Source organism: Leptinotarsa decemlineata, unplaced genomic scaffold (assembly GCF_025532065.1).
Source record: "Leptinotarsa decemlineata unplaced genomic scaffold, Ldec_3_MD MMD2_tig00004307_RagTag_RagTag, whole genome shotgun sequence".
Lineage (NCBI taxonomy): Eukaryota > Metazoa > Arthropoda > Insecta > Coleoptera > Chrysomelidae > Leptinotarsa > Leptinotarsa decemlineata.
The window spans coordinates 862,432-882,741 of NW_027412606.1; the positions used below are offsets into that span (position 1 = coordinate 862,432).

Sequence of the window (20,310 nt, forward strand, 5' to 3'; positions counted from 1 at the left end):
TAGGCAAAAAAATAGATTACCGTTGCCAAATTAAAAAAAATTGTTATTTTCTATTTTTTTATTAACAATTGAAAATTATAATTTTATAAAAAATACATTACAAATTTTTTTTTTCTAATTTTTCATTATTTCAATGTCTCATGGCTGAAAACTAATTAATAACATTTTTTTTAATTTTTTACAGCTATTGTTAATAAATTTATTATAAACAAATACATTGTTTATAAGCAATTCAAAAATTTTTGCTTCTGCTTTTTTACGCAAATTCATTGATCTTTTCAAATCTTTTTTCAAATTTCAAAAATTTTGAAAATTTTCCGAGATATTAAGAAAAATCTAAAGTCCCATTTTTTTTCACTTAATTATTTATAACTTTTGTGATTTTTATCGGCGCGTTTTCGGACCTTCCCTTGAACTTTCTAGGCATAAATATGAATCGAATGACACCTTGGTCGTAATTTTTGGGCAGGGCTGAAAAATGTTACAAAAAAAAGTACATGTGAACTAGACTATTATACCTAGCATTTCAACCGATGTTGACATTTTTATTTCACTGGGGGTACCATCAAAAAGGTTGTGCCTACGCAGAGTAATAAACATAGCATCAGTTTTTGATGTATTTAAATTCAGATTATTATTTTTCGACCACTTTAGCACATGTATTTTCGGCTACAATTTTCGTTCTGGGCTACTAATACATTAGTATCATCGGCATAACACACCATATGTATATGGAAATAGTAGCTGGAGAAGTTATTACTTTCCAGCTGGCATTCAATGATAATAATGATAATGATGATGTGAATTTATTGACAGGAGAAATACCAAGATAAAATATGGAACATAAAAATAAGGAAGAAAAGATGGAAAAGATGAAAAACGAAAAGAAAAAACAAACGCCCTCAATTGTAATTGTGATTGTGATGGTGGGTACAACATTTTATTCTAATAAAGAGGGGAGATGAGGTGGATATCGATACAAACATAAGAATAGTACAATTATTTCATCTATAGCCTACAAGAGCCAATGTTTCGTAAAAGATATTCGAGTATTATTGTTTTTTCAGAAGGTATTCTCAATTACCAGTGAGGCTGATTGGGGGAAATGAATATTTTGAGATTATATTTCGAAATATGTATTTTGTCATCCATTCATCTGATAGAAAACTGCTGCTCCTTTTGAATTTCATGAGTAATAGTTTTTGTACCTTGTATCAATTCTGGAGATCATTGAACTGAAGATTCAGACTCCGAAATGTAGTTAGCTATTGAATTTCAACACTGTGATACGAACGTGTTATATTCATCCATCCTGTACAAGAAGGTCAATGAAATTCATCATTTTTGAGTAGTCACATTACATGAAATTAATCGTCTCACTAGCCTATACGATATTTTAATGTAGATAGTGAAACACCCATTAAAATCTAATGAATTATCGAAATAACGAATAGCAACACTGACATCAATAAAGCATATTCCCTCAAGATATACGATAAGTGCTGTTGTAAATATTCATGAGACTCAACTTGAGTAATTAGCGTTATTAGTCATTTTCCCAGAAACGCGTGTATCTAAAATAGATAAAAATTCTTGAAACATGCTAGGTTGGTTCCGAAAATATGTCGCTTCTGTTCATGTTCTACAACAAATTGAAGGTAATTAGATACTTCGTACATCGTGTGAAACTCACTCTTAGTCCAGTGCCGATAATTTCTTGAACAAAAAATAATAGTAGTAGTATGAAACACATTGGAAAAGAAAGAAAATATGACGAAAATTGAAGGGAAAATAATTCACGGGCGATCCGGGACCAGGAACTGGAAGGGGGTGAGTTTTTAAGGGTGAAAAAAGGTGTATCGGAATTTCCGACAAAGCTACAAGTGAAGTTGTAGGTATTGGAAAAATCTACAATTGTTATAGCCACACTTTTTTCACATAATCTCAAATATTACGCGGAAAAATTCAAATAGTTGAATTTTTGGTTTTTTATTTTTATCTCCTACAATTTTTTTTTACCAAACATATCTTTTCATGTCCAAAACACAATGTACTTTTCGCACTCGAAAAATAATTTTTTTTTTGCAATATCGGAAAAGCACCCCAATTTTTAATCTAAAATTTTCACGTCAAAAAATGTTTCTTTTTGTGAATCGGCTGCTTATTTTTTGTTGAAATACACTCATTGATGGACTGAAAGACATATTGAAGAAATATTATCTCTTGCAAATCTTCTTAGAAAGTGGTAAAAACGAAAAAACTCAAATCCTTTTTTTTTCGTTTATGAAAATTTTCACTTAAATCATTTGAAAAATGTGAAATTAATTCTATGTTACATTGCTAGACGAAACCATTTTCAATTTCATAAAACATAGAGGTTGCAAAACACATGCAAAAGTAGTTCATTTTTCAAAGATAGAATTTGAAGAGAATTCCATCAGAAAAATGTGATTATTGCAATTTTTTCAGTAAAAAAGGTGAATTATCAAATTCTTATCGAATTTATGTCATTATATAATAATATGTATGTTGATGTTAGTCATGCATGTTTTACTTTGAAAAAAATCATGTACGATTGAATTTGAATACTTTATACTGACCACGTTATCCATTACAATATAACAATAAAATAATCTTCTTATTTATATACACTTCATCTCGGATTTTAATCACTCATACATTAGTTCTTCTCTCTCTGATGGCATTTTTTCATCATGACATTCGACAAACATTTACGATTCTAGTAGTTCTTCAAGACCGTTATCGTCATCATCTCCAATATTTTTTTCAGTCTGGCATTGATTTTTCATCCATTCTAGTAGATCTCCGATATCTTCAAGCCTGTCATCGTGTTCGTCACAGTAAACAAACAACACTCTCACCAAGAAAGACAACTGGAGATATGATTTGGTCATCATATTGCTTGGTGACTCTGTAAATGTGCCTGATTTTTGTTACAGCCACCACCTCATTGTATTTTTCATTTGTGTTCAATGTATCGTTCTTATTTTTTTGATTTTCATGAAAGGATCCTTTTCCATATACCAAGATAATGATAACGAATTTGAAAACATTGAAATGGCTGAAAATAGGAAGTGCGAGGATTGAGGAACCTGCAAGACAAGACAGTATGCTATCAATTTCATGTGATAAAGAAAGAAGATATTCCTCGAAGGAAAATACAGATTAGTTACATAATCATATCCATCATCGTGGTCTATTTACCAAAATGGTTGTACTTTTTTGGGTCTGATTTCAAATCTGCGACTTGTAAATACTCATCCACTTGTAACCATCGATTCTAAAACTCAATTTATTGAAGTATCTCTTCATCGACTTACGAACAGTTTTAACAAAGAGTCAGTTGCTCAATATATATTATACTCAAGTAGAACCTACACTTAGGTCTGGGGTTGATCTTCCACAGTAGGAGATGGTTTTATAGCAGAAAATGTTCAAATTTGATTCAAATCTCACAAAAAATCTATGACTTCATCAACATGGTACTAGAAACAGAAACCTGTTTCATTTGCCCTTAGCTAGATTCAAAGTATCGTCATCTGGACCGAAATACATCGGTCCAAAGATATATGAGCACTTTCCAGATCATTTAGAAGCATTGCATAGTTTCTCTGTGTTCAAAAAATCATTGAAGAATTATTTATTACAGAAACGTTCTTATGCTTTGCAGGAATTCTTTGATTAAATCATATGCATCTTAGTTTTAGTGAACAAGCCTGTCTACCCCCCTTTTTTTGTATTGATACTTTCTACAGAATTTCATCGTCTGACAGAGAATCAAAAATTTTTAGTACTATTATTATCATGTTTACATAGTTCGCACTGGTCAGGCCCTATCCCCCGAAGCCCCGATACATTCGTGAGGTCGCGCCAACCAACGACCACTCCCCATACCGTGGGGTAAGTAATCATTAGGTCCAGAAATCATGTGCCACAAGTAAGAGCAGTGAGCCGAGTATGACAGCCTTCTGCATTTGTCTGGCTAAGACTTCTGCCGTACTGCGGCAAGCCGAAATGATTTTGAGACTCGAGAGTAGAGAAGGCATATTTCCACCAAAGACTTCAATAATCACAACAATCATCTTGACAGAGTGAGTTCTGTGGAGTTCGAAGAGAAAATATCGATATTTTGTCCGTTTTTTCTCCTCTTTCCGGGCGATATTCGTCTCGCCATTTGCTGAAAACTCCACAGCAAATATCGTCCTGTTCTGGTGGTCGAGAAGGACTACACCAGGCTTATCAGCTTGTATGAGCCTGACTGTGGGGAACGAATGGTTCCAATAAACACCGGTGTCTCGTCAATACCGTATGAATGCCGTAAGTATCATCATTATTAGTGAACTGCACAAAACATCCACTCTCGATAGCAATAATATATTTCCTTCAAGTACATCTAAAGAACTTCAAGATAGGATGTGCATCGGTTTATCTTCAATCGACAGTTCATATATAACTTGAATGGCTAGCAATTTCCCAACAAAGACGAAAAAATCACATGGCGTCATCTCAAGATCAAGTGTCTCGAAATAAATGATGCGGAAAATACGAGTGGAAAAAATATTGGCTCGTCCGTCTTTTACGTACTCGACCTTATCAAATGCTTCCTGTTTGGAAAACATGGAAGAAGACATGGAAAACATATGTGTAACGGGAATTGAGTGTTCTGTGTAGTTTATTCCTGAGTTGAAAACAGATTTTGAGTTGGAGACAGATTTTAAACAGATTGTAGTGAATACGAGTATTTGATGTCACTCCATGCGATAGGTGTTCTGTAAATACGCTGTCTTTTTACAAAGTAAGGTGAATTCTCATGTTTCTTGAAAAATATTTACTAATTCATGAAACTTTATTTCCGTTGCGAAACATCGTCCTTTCATGGGTGTCTTCAATCTTGTGAACAGAAAAAGTTGCATGGGACCAAATCTGGTGGATACGGTGGCTGAGGCATGATTACGGTGTTGTTTTTAAAAAATTACGAATGAGCAATAACGAGTGAGCAAGTGCATAATCGTGACGCGAAAGCCTTGAATTGTTCTTCCACAATACCGGAAATTTTCTTCGTATTGTTTCTTGCAAGCGGCGCAAAACTTCAAGATAATACTCCTTATTGAGCGTACGACCATGTGGCAAGAAATTCTAATGCACTACGCCATGGTAATTGGAAAAAAAAACAATGAGCAGAACCTTGTCATTTGATTTAACTTGGCGTTTTTTGTCTTGGTTTTCATGGACTCTTGCATTGATGAGAAGAGCTAACTGATGTTTGATCTTCCTCTTGAAGATGATCACTTGGTGATCGAAACACGTGTCGAGGTGTTAAAATAACGGTTTAGTATTGGAAAAAAACTGTAAGTGATATTAATGTTACTATATTATAAGGCAACGATCGGCAACAGGTGGACCGCGGTTCGTTTGCGGACCGCGAAAAGTCGAACCTCGGATAGCCAAATACTGTTATATACCAAGTATACATTGATACGTAAATAAGGTATACAATACCTTCATCAATGAAAGTGATATTTTTAAGCTACATAGAATTCCACTTAGTTTGTACTTATTTCATTTCAAGTTGCCTATTACTGGAGTTTTTTCTCAACACCATTTCGTTATTTTTAACACCTCGACACCTGCCAAGTGATCATTTTCAAGAGGAAGAAAAAACTGGAAACTTCGCGAAACTAAAGCTATTTATGCTATATAGGTATATCACACAGATAAATCATACAGGAATACCACACTACAGGTATACCACCCTTAATTAATTTAACAATTAGCTTTATCTATCATTTTACAATATGTCCATATGTATTGTTTAAATTTTATAGCTCTCATTACTAAAGGACCGTATGCGAAATTGTCCAGGAACCCGTTACCGAAGTAAAAGACGTCCTCAAGAAATGCGACAACATACTTATCTCTCAACTGAAACGGAAGTCACAAGTTTCCAACCCAACGGTATCGAAACTATATTACCTTCCAAAAATCCACAAACCGGGAACATCAATGCGCCCCATCGTGTCAGCTATTGGTGCTCCTACCTACCAAATAGCAAAGTGGCTCACTGAGGAATTTGAAACCTTGTCTATAGCGGAACCAGTTTTAGTATAAAAAACTCTTTAGAGTCCATACAACATAAAAAAAAAAGATTCTGCAAGAAGGTGAGATTTTGGTTTCTTTTGATGTTAGTTCCTAATTTCCTAGCGTCCCAGTTCCACAGACCTTGCAATACCTCAGGGAATTACTAGAGAAAAATAATTTCAATGATAACGAAATTGATGAATTCGTTTCTCTTACTAATTTATGTATGAAACAAAATCGGTTCCAGGTAGGTGGTTGCATTTATGAACAACAGGAAGGAACGGCCATGGAAAATCCCTTGTCCCCCTACCTGACAGACCTGTTCATGAGCAGATTCGAAATGGAAACCAAAGAAAAGTCGAAGTATTTTCCTAGGATTTGGCTAAGGTATGTGGATGATATATTTGATACCAAAGTATCGAATATTGAGGACTTTGTTTCCTTTTTAAATAATAGATGTCCATCAATAAAATTCACGTATGAGATAGAAAATAAGGGACAACTACCATTTCTTGACATTTTGGTAATGATGAGCCAATATGGATGGTTAGAATACGATATATTTAGAAAAGAAACAAGCACGTACATGTATATTCCTGACAGTTCACATCACTGTGGACAGCACAAACGTGCTGAGTTGAATTTTTTGGTGCATCGTCTTTTGACATTTGACACATGATAGGTTCACAAATGAAAAACGTACAATGCAGGAAATAGCAAAACAATACAATTAAACTTCCAGAAAAGCCAAACGATGAGAGTCGCTGAATGAGGATGTGAAAATAAATTTGGTCAAACGCCTTTTGCATGTCCGTATAAACTACGTCAACTTGTTGCTTTTGATCTAAAGCATCTGAAACATGTTTCGTAATACACGGAAAGGGAAACTTTAGCTGCTGATATTGAAGTCACTCTTCTTGAACTTTTGCTACGTCATAGCACTTGACGAATCATGTGACATTTTTGACGATGAGGAAATGTCTATTTTCATAAGATTTCTTGATATTTAGTGTCAGATTTTTAGAGAAGAGTTGCTAGCAATATTGCCGTTTAAAGGTATCACTCAAGGAGAAGATTTATTCAAGGTCATCGATGAGTTTATCACTAAATTTAACATTAGTTACGATAAAATGCTGTCGCTTTCAACTGACGGGGTCCCAGCAAAGATTGGCAAAAAAAAGGTGTAGTAAAGAGAATCAGGGATATAAACTCGGGTATAATACCGTATCAGTGCACAATTCATTTGTCTTTGCGAATGTATAAAACGGTATCCACTGAAGAATTTTGGGCCAAACATGTCCCAGAAAATATAGAAATTGCAAGAAACTAGCTGCAAATTTGGCCACTATGTTTAGCTCGATATATGTATGTAAAACTTATTTCGCAAAGATGAATTTTTAGAAAAACAAATATCGTTCGAGATTATCGACCGCTTACCTAGAAGGCAAACTTCTAATTTGCTGTTCCTCTTGAGAACCAAACTATAAGTTGTATAATTTGTATAAACCTGGAGAAATCAAGAAATACTACAACTACTATTATATTCGAGTGGCACTACTTCGAAAACGACAAAATAGAAATTGACAAATAAATACTTATTTTTGAGAAAAATTAAAATTCGCCTTATTTTCTCAACAGACCTCGTATATCGATCTTCTCTTTTAGGAAAAACAGTTGATGATCCATTGGCGTCTCCTCTCACTTAATGAAACAGATCCCCATTCACGTCCATTTAAACTAATTAGTACCTTCTCAAGGCAAGCCAATTCCCTTTTTCCACACCACTTGCATACTAAATTATTTATCTTGTTCAGCGGGAGATTCGGCGAAAAAGAAAGTTTCGAGACCCTAATGGGTCTCCGAACGACCATGACGGTTATGTTATATATTCCCAACTTGTCGAAGTTTGAACACACCACCCTAACTGCGTCACATTTTTCCGACTCATGGAACAAATTAGTTCCATAATTAGTCACTTAGAATTCTCTCTCCCTTCATCGGAATGTTTGAATTTGTTCCGTTTTAAAGTCTCAAGTTACTTTATTGAGTTATGAGGTGATCACGAAAAATGATTGAATCTGATAGGTAAAAAAACATTGTGTTGTGAGAAATTGTTGGCAGAAGTTGTTGAACTATCATTTTAAATAATGATACATTTATTGTTTTCCACTGTATGGAATAATACGAAGAACTTTCCAATACAAAGATATCTAATGAAGGTAAACAAAAAGAGAACCTTTAGACTCTGCAATTCTTACACAGTCCCCTTGAAAAGCAAATAAATACATACACAAGAAAAGAAAAGTGAAATATAAATATTCATTCAAAAATATTCATAGTATTTGTGGCATCAAATGGAAAATAATGATTGAAATGATAATTGTGAAAGGCATATAAAAAAGTTGGGCTGAAAAATTTGTAGGCCATCATAGAAAACATTATTTTTGCCTTTGCTGCGACACAATGCGTGAAACAGTCATATAATTTTCTGATGCCATTTTTAATGTACGATTTGTTTTTAGCAAAATAGACCTCAGTTTTGACGATTACCTCTTCATTGGCGCAACATTTCATTCCAACGAGCACTCTCTTGATTCTGGTTAGATGGATGGAGCCATGTTCCATCCATCTAACCAGATATCTTAACAAAACCACGGAGGCAGCTACAGCTACCTGCGTGACTTCCGAATTCAGGAAAAGGATATAAAAAAGAGGTGTTACTGAGTGTCTATAAATGAATTCAGAAGGAGAAGATTTGTTCGAACCGCACTCAAGAAAAATTGATGGCAAACCACAGACACGTGTTTCTGGATATTGGACTTATCACCGCGGTGTAGCCAAGTGCAAAGATGGGCAACACTTGGTTGCCGAAAACAGGAAGACAGCACAAACGAACGGAGTCGACAACAGGAGCCTACCGCACATTTGTGATTATAATTAGGAAACCTAGAATTCCTAGGATATGTCAACATTACCACGGAGGCAGCTACAGCTACCTGTATGACTTCCGAATCCAGGATATGAATATAATAAAGGGATGCCATTGAGTGTCTGTAATTCATTTCAGAAGAGGCAGATTAGTTGGAACAGCACTCAAGAAAAATTGATGGCAAACCACGGACACGTGTTTCTGGATATTGGCCTTATCACCGCGGTGTAGCCAAGTGCAAAGATGGGCAACACTTGGTTGCCGAAAGCAGAAAGACAGCACAAACGAACGGAGTCAACAACAGGAGCCTACCGCACATTTGTGATTTCAGTTATGAGACCTAGAACTCCTAGGATATCTTAACATTACCACGAAGGCAGCTACAGCTACATGAGTGACTTTCGAGTCCAGGATATGAACTCTCAATACCACTTAATAACTTCTACTCATCTTTCATTGTTTCCAGGAATGTATATTGTATTTGTAGTTTATGGAATGTTATGCTGTGTTTCAATTTGTATTTGTTCTTCGAAAAGGTAATCATGACTTTTGAATTTATGGATGTTTAGGTTTTCCCAGATGTCTATACGGTTTCCTTTATTGACTTGTTCTATAAGTTTGATGTTTTGTGGTGGGGAAAAGTTATGTTTGTTTAGTATGGCGTGTCTTTCGAGGTTTGAATAATATGTTATTGGGTTTATGTATACTTTTTGTGCTCGTCGTACCTTTGAATCCGTTTTTTTTGGTTTGGTCGATATAGAATTTGTTGCAGTCCGAGCATTGTATGCTGTACAATCCATTTTTGTCTTCTTCTTTTTCATAGTTGTTTATTTTTTTGTCTCATTTTCCTGTTGGTCTTGTGAGTGGTGTTGATGTTCAAGCTTTTGAAGATGTTTGTTAATTTTTTGTTTTGTTGACCTACGTACGTAAATGCTGGAGTGGTTTGATCCTATTTCTGAATTTTTTGTTTGATTCCATTTTCTAATTTATCTATTGTCTTTTGAGTTTATCCATTCTCGTTTGCTATTTGGTATATCATTTTCCTTTCCTTGTTCCAGGATTCATTGCTAAGTGGCATCCTTAGCATTCTGTCTATAAACGCGTTATAGGCAGCCATTTTGTGTGATGGTGGGTGGTTCAAACTTGCAGGTATGGTGGAGCTTATTTGTGTAGGTTTCCTGTATATTACCATTTGAAATTTTGTTTTGTTGTTTTTATATCCGATAGTTATGTCCAGGTAGTTAAGTTCTGAGTGGTTTTCTTCCTCTATGCTGAAAATCAGTTCCTGATTCATTTTGTTAATTTCCTTCATTATTTATTCCACTCTTATTCCTTTGTTATTTCAAAGGTCAGTTTTTGTCAGTTCATGTTGAAATTGAATGCTTATATGAAGATGGAGAACTAGAAAGCTAAAGCCTTTCTTACTCACAATAATTTTGGATTCAACAATATCTCAGAAACTTTTATTTTCAAAACATGCGACTACGAATATTTTCTGTGAGTTGGGTTCTATTGACGCATTTTCAATTTTTCATTGATTTTCCGGAAATAAAGAAGTGAAGCTAGGGAGTTTCTAACTTGGCACCCTGTATACCATAATCTGTGATGGAATTGATCAACGATCGTTTCATTATACACATGTAGAAATTAACGAGGTCATCCCCATCAATTTTTTCATCCAAGTTGAGAACGTTTTCATTATTTTTCCAGGGACTTCATACTGACCAGTTGGTGATGCGTTTGGTAATCCAGTATAATATTTCGTGGATCCAACTAGTGTTTTCCGTGACTCGATTATTGATAATGTAGTATAACACTGTTGAAATTATTTATAGTGCTTCAAAAGCAAAACAACCACCTGATTTCGGCCTCCCAAACAGATGCTAACTATTTTTGGATCTCAATAACGTTCTGGAACTGAGCCAAAATGCTGATATGTAATTTCTGTGATCAGTAATTCCTTCATTGTCGACTCTCATAGATGTGTCCGTTCTAAATACGATGGCACCCAGAAATCCTGTTCCATCTCTCAGTTATTTGTGTCTCAAACTAATCTCCAACCAACTCATTCACGCTTTATCTGATGATGATGGAAAGTATTACGAAGTGGTTTCCAAATATTTAGGCGAGGCGACTTATGAAGTTTTACAGGACTTGATGAAAATTATTTTGAATTCTGTGAATCTCGACGCCAGCATACGTTTGAGTTCGCTAAAACTTCTCCTCAGGGAAGATGTGGAAAAACTTGAGACCGGAATGTTTCCACAGTTTTACTACGAGAAAATTCTGGATATTATCATAGCACAAGGAAAGAATTTGAAACATCTGAACTTGAAAGGAGTTTGGCTACAAGATTTCCCCGGAAAATTGAGTGTTCTGATTAGGCGTTTGAGAAATTTGGAAAGTTTGCTGATTCCGCATATGGCTAACGATGAAGTGATAGATGCGATAGTGACTCTGAGAAAAATATCTGTGTTGGACATTTGCGGGGAAGCGTGTTATTCAGTCAGCGGTATGAAAAAACTCAGGAGTGAAACACTACGAGTATTGGATGTAGGAAACTTCGGAAAAGTGTGTATATGTAGTGAAGAATCGAGTGGCTTTGATTTGATAGCTGAAGTCATAATGAATTTACCAAACCTATCAGCTTTACGTACCTACTCGTATACTGGTAATGCTTTGTTGACAATTAACAATGAATTTCCCTGCTTCAAAACAAAACTCAAATATTTGCGGGACACATCAACGACAGTAGAAATAATAGAAGCAATTTCCCAGTTGTGTCCCAACTTGGAAAATCTATACTTAGACAGTCCCGAACCAGGTGTAGTTGAAAAATTAGTCAAACTCAGGAAACTCAATAGTCTGAAACTCACTAAATGTAACGTACCGGAATTATTAACGTTCCTCAGAGTGTCGGGAGCTCAACTTCAAGTGCTCAAATTGAATCACAATAAAAACACTCCACTAGATCTGTCTGAAATTTGTCTGCATGCTCCAAATCTCACAACACTGGAGTGTTTCCAGATGAAATTAACTTTCACAAACTTAGATACTTATTTCATGGGCTTACAGAATGTAGAGCTGTTATATTGTGATATGTCAGATGAAGTTACCAAATTCGTTTTGAGGAATTCGCCGTTTTTAAAACGAATTGTCATTGGCTGTCTCATAAATATGACGGATGGTGATATATTCAGGCTTTGTGCGGAGTGTGAGTTCAGTAACCTGGAAGTGATACTGTTTTCCTATGCAAAATCCTTGACAATTATCGCGGTGGAACTCCTTATAGGACATTGTCCGAATTTGAAAGTAATGGGACAACTGAGTAGCTGGGATATCCATCCAGAGGAAATCAATTATCTACGAGGTGTGATCTCATCAACAAACACTGATGTGAGACTTTTAATTACAGAAAATATAACCTGACCGCTAAGTCCAGAATTATCTACGACAAATCGTGTCTAAAATGGGAATAAAAATATTATCAGGACTCCTTTGTTCTACATTCCTTTACATTCATATCAATTCGAGAGAGATTATCATGAACATTTCTATCTACTGGTTGAGATACCTCGATTTGTGCCTAGGCAAAATTCTAGGCACCATTGAAAAATGAAAATTTAGACTCACTCACTATTTGTCTCAAAACTATTTCCAGTTCGACGAAAAGTTTTATTCATGCAACGAAGGACTTATATACAGGGCTTTTCATGATGAGCGGTAATTAGCCGTTTCTGGCAAACTATTCAACGGATCAACCTGAAAATTCCATAGTATGCATAAGTCAATATGACCTACACGCCTAAAATATTTTAGACGGAGCGGCGTTGTCGCTTCTACTATGAAGTTGCGGTTTCTTTGATTTTTCAAATGGAACACCCCGTATATAATATCATATTATGATTCATTATCACTTTGTCAACAAATTCATATACTGTTTCCCTATACCTTTATATTACCGTTTAGAAGATATAAATTAATTTCGATATTTTTTTTTACCAAACATGAACGTTTATAAATGCTGATAATCTTGAACTCTCTCGCACCAAAACGATCAAATTTGAAATAGAGTGGAGTGATACTATGAGGATCTTCACTCCGAGTCATATTTTCATTTGCCTCATACAGGGTCTTCAAAAAATGCAGATACTTTGATCTCATGAATAAATGAGTGAAACTCAATTTTTTCAAATGAAACACCCTGTATATTTCAACATTTTTGAGCTCTACATCCAATTTTAGATTAACTTTGTTCAGATAATACTATTTCTATTTTGAACCGTTCTCGAGATAAACTGTTTCAAACGATAATTGACATGGTTTCCTTGTTCATCATTCATTTTTGTAAAACAGATTTCATTTGATGTTTCTCAATTAGTCACAGATAATACAATGAAAAGATAATTATTAAAATACTCCTCAACCATCGAATGAAACTTCTCTTCAAACATTAGTTTTATTAACGCTGAAACACGAACTGAAAATAATAAACCCATAAATTATTGAGTTAATTTATTCGTCAGTGTGTTTCAGAATATGTTCAAACACATCTCCACCTCTAAAACAAACATGTAATCTCTTCAAAAGATTGTAATGTGTAGCGCTTCTGATCAAGTCTGGGGTCAAACTATTGAAAGCAGTTGTAACTCTCGATTTCATATCTTTCACTGTTGTTATTGGAGTAGAGTAAACCATATTTTTAATGAAACCCCACACGAAATAATCTAATGGATTGCCATCTGGTGTTCTAGGAGGCCAACGAAAAGGTCCATTATTACCAATCCATCTGTCTTCGAAGATTTCGGTTGAAGCTTAGCTGACTGAATGAGAATTATGGGGTGGAGCACCATCCATTTGGTACCATACACGTTCTCTTCCTGGTCTATTATTCAAAATCATTTGAATTCCATTCCTCAGTAAATCTTCATATTTTGATGCATTCATATTATCATCATAAAACTCGATATAAAAAATTGACTCATTCTTTATGGCACAAAATACATTGAATTGCCATCTTTCTTGAAAACCCCTTTGGCAGATAACATGGGGATTTTCTGGCGCCCAATAATGACTGTTGTGTCTATTGTGTCACAATCAGTCAAAACCACCAACGAAAGTCTGACATTAAATAATTGTTTTATTTATTTTTCCAAAGCACACTATTAAAAAATATTAATGTGTACTGTTGTACGTTAGAGACCAATACCTCAATGTATTTTTCTAAGGTAGGTACATACCAATTTCGAATTGACTGATCTGAGATAGTTAAAAAACTGGACCAAAAAAAATATTACTAAGTATAAAAAAAACGTTGAATATTCAAAATAAGTGATGAATTAAAAAAAAACGAGCAAGAAAACCACGTCAGTTTCCGTTTGAAACAGTTTATCTAGAAAACGGTTCAAAATAGAAATAGTATTATCTGAACGAAGTTAATCTAAAATTGGATGTGGAGCTCGAAAATGTTGAAATATATAGGGTGTTCCATTTGAAAAAATTGAGTTGCACTCAGTTTTTCATGAGATCAAAGTATCTGCATTTTTTGAAGACCCTGTATGAGGCAAATGAAAATATAACTCGAAGTGAAAATCATCATAGCATCACTCCAATCCATTTCGAATTTGATCGTTTTAGTGCAAGAGAGTTCAAGATTATCAGCATTTATAAAAGTTCATGTTTGGTAAAAAAAATATCGAAATTAATTTATATCTTCTAAACGGTAATAGATAGGTATAGAGAAATAGTATATGAATTTGTTGACAAAGTGATAATGAATCATAATACGATATTATATACGGGGTGTTCCTTTTGAGAAATCAAAGAAGCCGCTACTTTATAGTAGAAGCGACAACGCCGCTTCGTCTAAAATATTTTAGGCGTGTAGGTCATATTGACTTATGCATACTGTGGAATTTTCAGGTTGATCCGTTGAATAGTTTGTCAGAAACGGCTAATTAACGCTCATCATGAAAAGCCCTGTATAAACCCGTCGTTGCTGGCTGAAATTTTCATGGATAACATAGGCCAACAAAAAAAATGTTTTAAAAAACTTTGTTTGCTTTAATAGCTGATCTTTCTAGATTTTTGTGTGCTGAATCCCAATCTGGTCTTAGTTTTTTTGTTTCACCCATAGTTTATGAGAAATTGACTTTCGTTATATAATTTAAAATCTGTACGGTTTATGGTAAAATTAACGCTATGTTAATTCACTATCATGGTTTTTATTTACAGTAGGTTACTTGAAATAATGATACAGTGTTGTAATGTAGGTTTCACTAGTCAGATGGAGTTGATAGCTTTTCCTGCGATGAGTTGCTTATTGAGTTTCACGGTGAAGTGACCAACAGTAGTCTCCCATCATGTTGATGTTCCAGCGGCCCTGGTAACGTTTTTCTATTTATTTAATATTTTGGTGAAAACGCTCACCCTGCTCCTCACTAACATCTCCCAAATTTTCCGGGAAGTAATCGAGATGACTGTTCAAAAAGTGGACTTTCAGGATCATTAAATATCGTAGTTTTTTTAAATTATTCAACATGTTAGCTACAATGGTACGATATTCTGGGTCTTTTGCATTTCCTAAGAATTTTGTAACAACTTGCTTGAATGACACACATGCTATTGCTCTCCCATGATGGTTTCAACTGCCAACAAGTTCTTTCATTTTAGTCTAGAACCGAGCAATTCAGCTTTTTTTTTGTTAATTCAAGATCCCTAACTTAGTCGTTAATCTAATCTGAGTAAACAGTTAGGCTCTATATTTGCTGAACACGTTGGAAGTCTTCATTATCTTGCTCATTTCAGTTTGAACAGAAATCAAATCAAATCATCTAAAAGAACAATTCGTTCAGGCCAGTCTCAACACCCTACACAGTAGGTTAATGGACTGACACCTATCAGAAAACAACTACTCCCCTGGCTAATACCACGAAGGGCGTTGGATTATATCCGACAGGTGTCAGTGCAGGATTCTTCACTGGAGTTATTCCTGCATATGCTGTTGGCGATACAACTGCCGCAATAGATTTTCAATTATCGGAACACACTTGCAGACCGGTTTCGGGCTGTTTGGCCACTCGTCAGTGCAAGGTAGTGTATATCATCAACATAAAGTCGATGATTTCCGACAATTGAAAATCGAATTCCGTCAGAGTATCATTCCTCGAACTAAGCTGAAGACTACAACAAACAACAGGTTTGTTGTCGCTCCATCTGCCTGTGAACGAGGTAACCAACTGCATATCCAAATTTGCCCAATTCCTCGTAAAAGGAAAGAAATCTTTCACGTATAGTCAGTGGGCATACTTGAAGACTGGCTATAAATCAAATCATCTAAAAGAACAATTCGTTCAGGCCAGTCTCAACACCCTACACAGTAGGTTAATGGACTGACACCTATCAGAAAACAACTACTCCCCTGGCTAATACCACGAAGGGCGTTGGATTATATCCGACAGGTGTCAGTGCAGGATTCTTCACTGAAGTTATTCCTGCATATGCTGTTGGCGATACAACTGCCGCAATAGATTTTCAATTATCGGAACACACTTGCAGACCGGTTTCGGGCTGTTTGGCCACTCGTCAGTGCAAGGTAGTGTATATCATCAACATAAAGTCGATGATTTCCGACAATTGAAAATCGAATTCCGTCAGAGTATCATTCCTCGAACTAAGCTGAAGACTACAACAAACAACAGGTTTGTTGTCGCTCCATCTGCCTGTGAACGAGGTAACCAACTGCATATCCAAATTTGCCCAATTCCTCGTAAAAGGAAAGAAATCTTTCACGTATAGTCAGTGGGCATACTTGAAGACTGGCTATAAATCAAATCATCTAAAAGAACAATTCGTTCAGGCCAGTCTCAACACCCTACACAGTAGGTTAATGGACTGACACCTATCAGAAAACAACTACTCCCCTGGCTAATACCACGAAGGGCGTTGGATTATATCCGACAGGTGTCAGTGCAGGATTCTTCACTGAAGTTATTCCTGCATATGCTGTTGGCGATACAACTGCCGCAATAGATTTTCAATTATCGGAACACACTTGCAGACCGGTTTCGGGCTGTTTGGCCACTCGTCAGTGGCCAAGTATGCCCACTGACTATACGTGAAAGATTTCTTTCCTTTTACGAGGAATTGGGCAAATTTGGATATGCAGTTGGTTACCTCGTTCACAGGCAGATGGAGCGACAACAAACCTGTTGTTTGTTGTAGTCTTCAGCTTAGTTCGAGGAATGATACTCTGACGGAATTCGATTTTCAATTGTCGGAAATCATCGACTTTATGTTGATGATATACACTACCTTGCACTGACGAGTGGCCAAACAGCCCGAAACCGGTCTGCAAGTGTGTTCCGATAATTGAAAATCTATTGCGGCAGTTGTATCGCCAACAGCATATGCAGGAATAACTTCAGTGAAGAATCCTGCACTGACACCTGTCGGATATAATCCAACGCCCTTCGTGGTATTAGCCAGGGGAGTAGTTGTTTTCTGATAGGTGTCAGTCCATTAACCTACTGTGTAGGGTGTTGAGACTGGCCTGAACGAATTGTTCTTTTAGATGATTTGATTTATAGCCAGTCTTCAAGTATGCCCACTGACTATACGTGAAAGAAATCAAATCATCTGGAGGTTCTGAGAAAGGCAAATCTACATCGTGCCCTACTGGTCGGATAGCGGCAATTAGGTTAGAGTAGCTTATGACCTTCTTTATTTTTGAGTTATGGCCAGTAATATCAATACTACAAAAGTAGCAATCATCAGTGTGGTTTCTAGGTTCCCACCATACCATAGAAACAGCGTAATTAAAGGCATTTTTCACCTTTTCTGACCATTTTCTAAGATCTTCGAGACAAACATAACACACCTTATGCGGGGCCCAAGATTTATCATGATAACCAAGTTTAATTCCAAAATATGAGAAATAAACCTTTTCCACAAAGTCTCTAATATTTCTATGATGTTTTTCGATAACAAACTCACCACAAATATAACAGCAAAGTTCTTACAACCGCGATTAGACATTTTAATGAGCACATGTACTAGAAACCAGAAAGTAAGGTTAGGTTGATAGTAAACAAAACATCAGCTATGAACAAAACAATATAATTCCCCTTTTTCTGGACAGTAAATTTATTTCAGCAGTGCTGCCAACTCTTCTACATCCAGCACAGATTATTTTACAATTTCATTTGTAGTATATAAAAGGTTTGTAATAGATCAAAAAATTTTATATATTGATATGCAAATGTGAAAAAATGGTAGGTAAAACGGATTTAGCATCCTTAAAAACAGTAAAAAAGTTTTTTCCTTGTTGGCCTGTGTAATCTAAAGAATGAAATCCATAATAATTAGCTAATCAGTTACTTGGACTGGTACAGATACTTCAATCGTTTTCTCTGGTACGGCTAGGCAATTAGATAAGTTTACCGAATATGTCAATTCCATTCACCTGACAATAAAATTTATCACTAAAAGGAAGGTAGAAATATAATTTGATAACCTTGACTTGACTATTACAAAAATTAATAATGAACATAATAGTATGCTTGACAGATTACTGAATATGCCACTGTCAGAAAGTGATTTTCAGAGAGAGTTGAGTTTCATTAACAACGGTTACAAGTTAGATATTATATCGACTTCATTCTTTTCAAAAAACTACAAAAACAAGGCAATGGCCAGGCCTATCCAAATTCAAGAAATGTCCGCTATAGGACATTGTTATATTTTGGTGAACCCACTAATAATATCGCACGTTTTATTAAAAAAGGAATGCTTGGATGTAGCACACAGAAAATAATAGTTTGGCAAAACTTTAGTATCGAATAGATCAGTAGTGTATAAATTGACTTGTGGTTCTTAGCTGTAACTTTATATTGGTCAAACGGGGGGATTTTTTCCCAATGAGCTTGAGAACATAGAAAAAGTTGCTAGAAGGAAAATACTACTTCCACATCTGCAAAACATCTTTCAACAGGAGAACATGAGTGTGACGTAGGTATTACATTCAAAAAAGAACAGTTTCAAACTCAAAAGAATTAAGTAACTCCCCGCTACTGAATATTTTTTCAAATGTGAAAACTGGTACATGAGCTCAGGTAATTTCATTCATTACAGGTTTATTCAAATGAGATTTGGATAGGTTCCTCTTTTTTCAGGTTGATTTTTGATGATTTATTCCCAAACTCAGGTAGACATTCAACAATAATTGATCGAATATGTGTGACTGATGACTTGTTTATTTCGTGATAATTCATGATCACTTTTGTAAAATTTGAAAACTGAGTTATATCGGGAATTTTCAGGTAAGATAGAAGGACAGATAGTTAAACGAACCAAGGTGCCAACTATACAATTCAACACTGAAGCTTATAGTGGTTGTCAAACTTATAAATTCAAGAGTGGAAACCTACATAAATCAAGTTTCTCGTTTAGGGGTATATATTTCAGGTTTTTAATTGATTAGTTAATTTCCATGGCTTCCAACTAATTCATTTTTTTTCTCTTCATCACATATGTGTAGGATTTTAAGGGTACCTTTAGTTATCTTGTGTTTTAATTCCTGAAGATGTTCATACATTGTAGATTTTTTGGTCCAAACAGACGTTTTCACGTCAAGGCGTTCTGAGAGCGCCGGTTCCGACACATTTATTTTTTTTGTAGAAAACCGCTGCCTGAGTTTTCATGGCTTTGAAATGAACCTTGTTATTTTCACCCCAATTCTAAATCACATCTAGATCCTCATTAACATACGCAGCCTCCTGCTGCCGGTGAAGATATGCATCTGCAGTCGATGTCTTGGAATCCAAATGGAATGACGAGACAAGTGTGCTGTCGTTAGCAAAGCAATATATTGGATATTTTCCTTCAATAATTCATTGATATACAATGAAAAGAGAGTTGGAGACAATATGGATCCCCGGGAACCACCAGCATTGATTTATTACCAAAATTGACACTCTGATTGATTCGTTCGGTGACCATCCAAAATCTTTTTATCAATGAAATTATTCTAAACTCAAAAACCTATTAAAACTCTCAAGTGAACCGTATTCCTTGTTTTATTGGTATTGTGGAAGTGTCTCCTATCCCGGTATAATTAAGTTAGTCTACAGTTACACAGTTACAGGTGTTGAAAAGGGGTACAGGATTTCTGGAAATTTCTGTAAATGGCGTCCAAACAAGAACTTCAATTTGGTGACCCTTTCCAGCACTTATTATTGATCTTCTATAAAAGATCAAGCACCGACCTGCGCCTTTACTCTGCA

The 20,310-nt window shown here is 35.5% G+C and overlaps 1 protein-coding gene across 1 annotated transcript; it reads left to right on the plus strand.

Annotated features, from left to right (window-relative positions):
* Positions 1 to 10,962: 10,962 nt before the first annotated feature.
* Positions 10,963 to 12,521, plus strand: LOC111514397 (uncharacterized). Its single transcript, XM_023170632.2, has one exon. The coding sequence runs from the start codon at positions 11,030 to 11,032 to the stop codon at positions 12,455 to 12,457; it is 1,428 nt and encodes a 475-aa protein (XP_023026400.2). The 5' UTR covers positions 10,963 to 11,029; the 3' UTR covers positions 12,458 to 12,521.
* Positions 12,522 to 20,310: the final 7,789 nt, after the last annotated feature.

Coding starts and splice junctions, on each gene's coding strand:
- LOC111514397 (XM_023170632.2), top strand. CDS start 11,030: ATGGCACCCAGAAATCCTGTTCCATCTCTCAGTTATTTGTGTCTCAAA.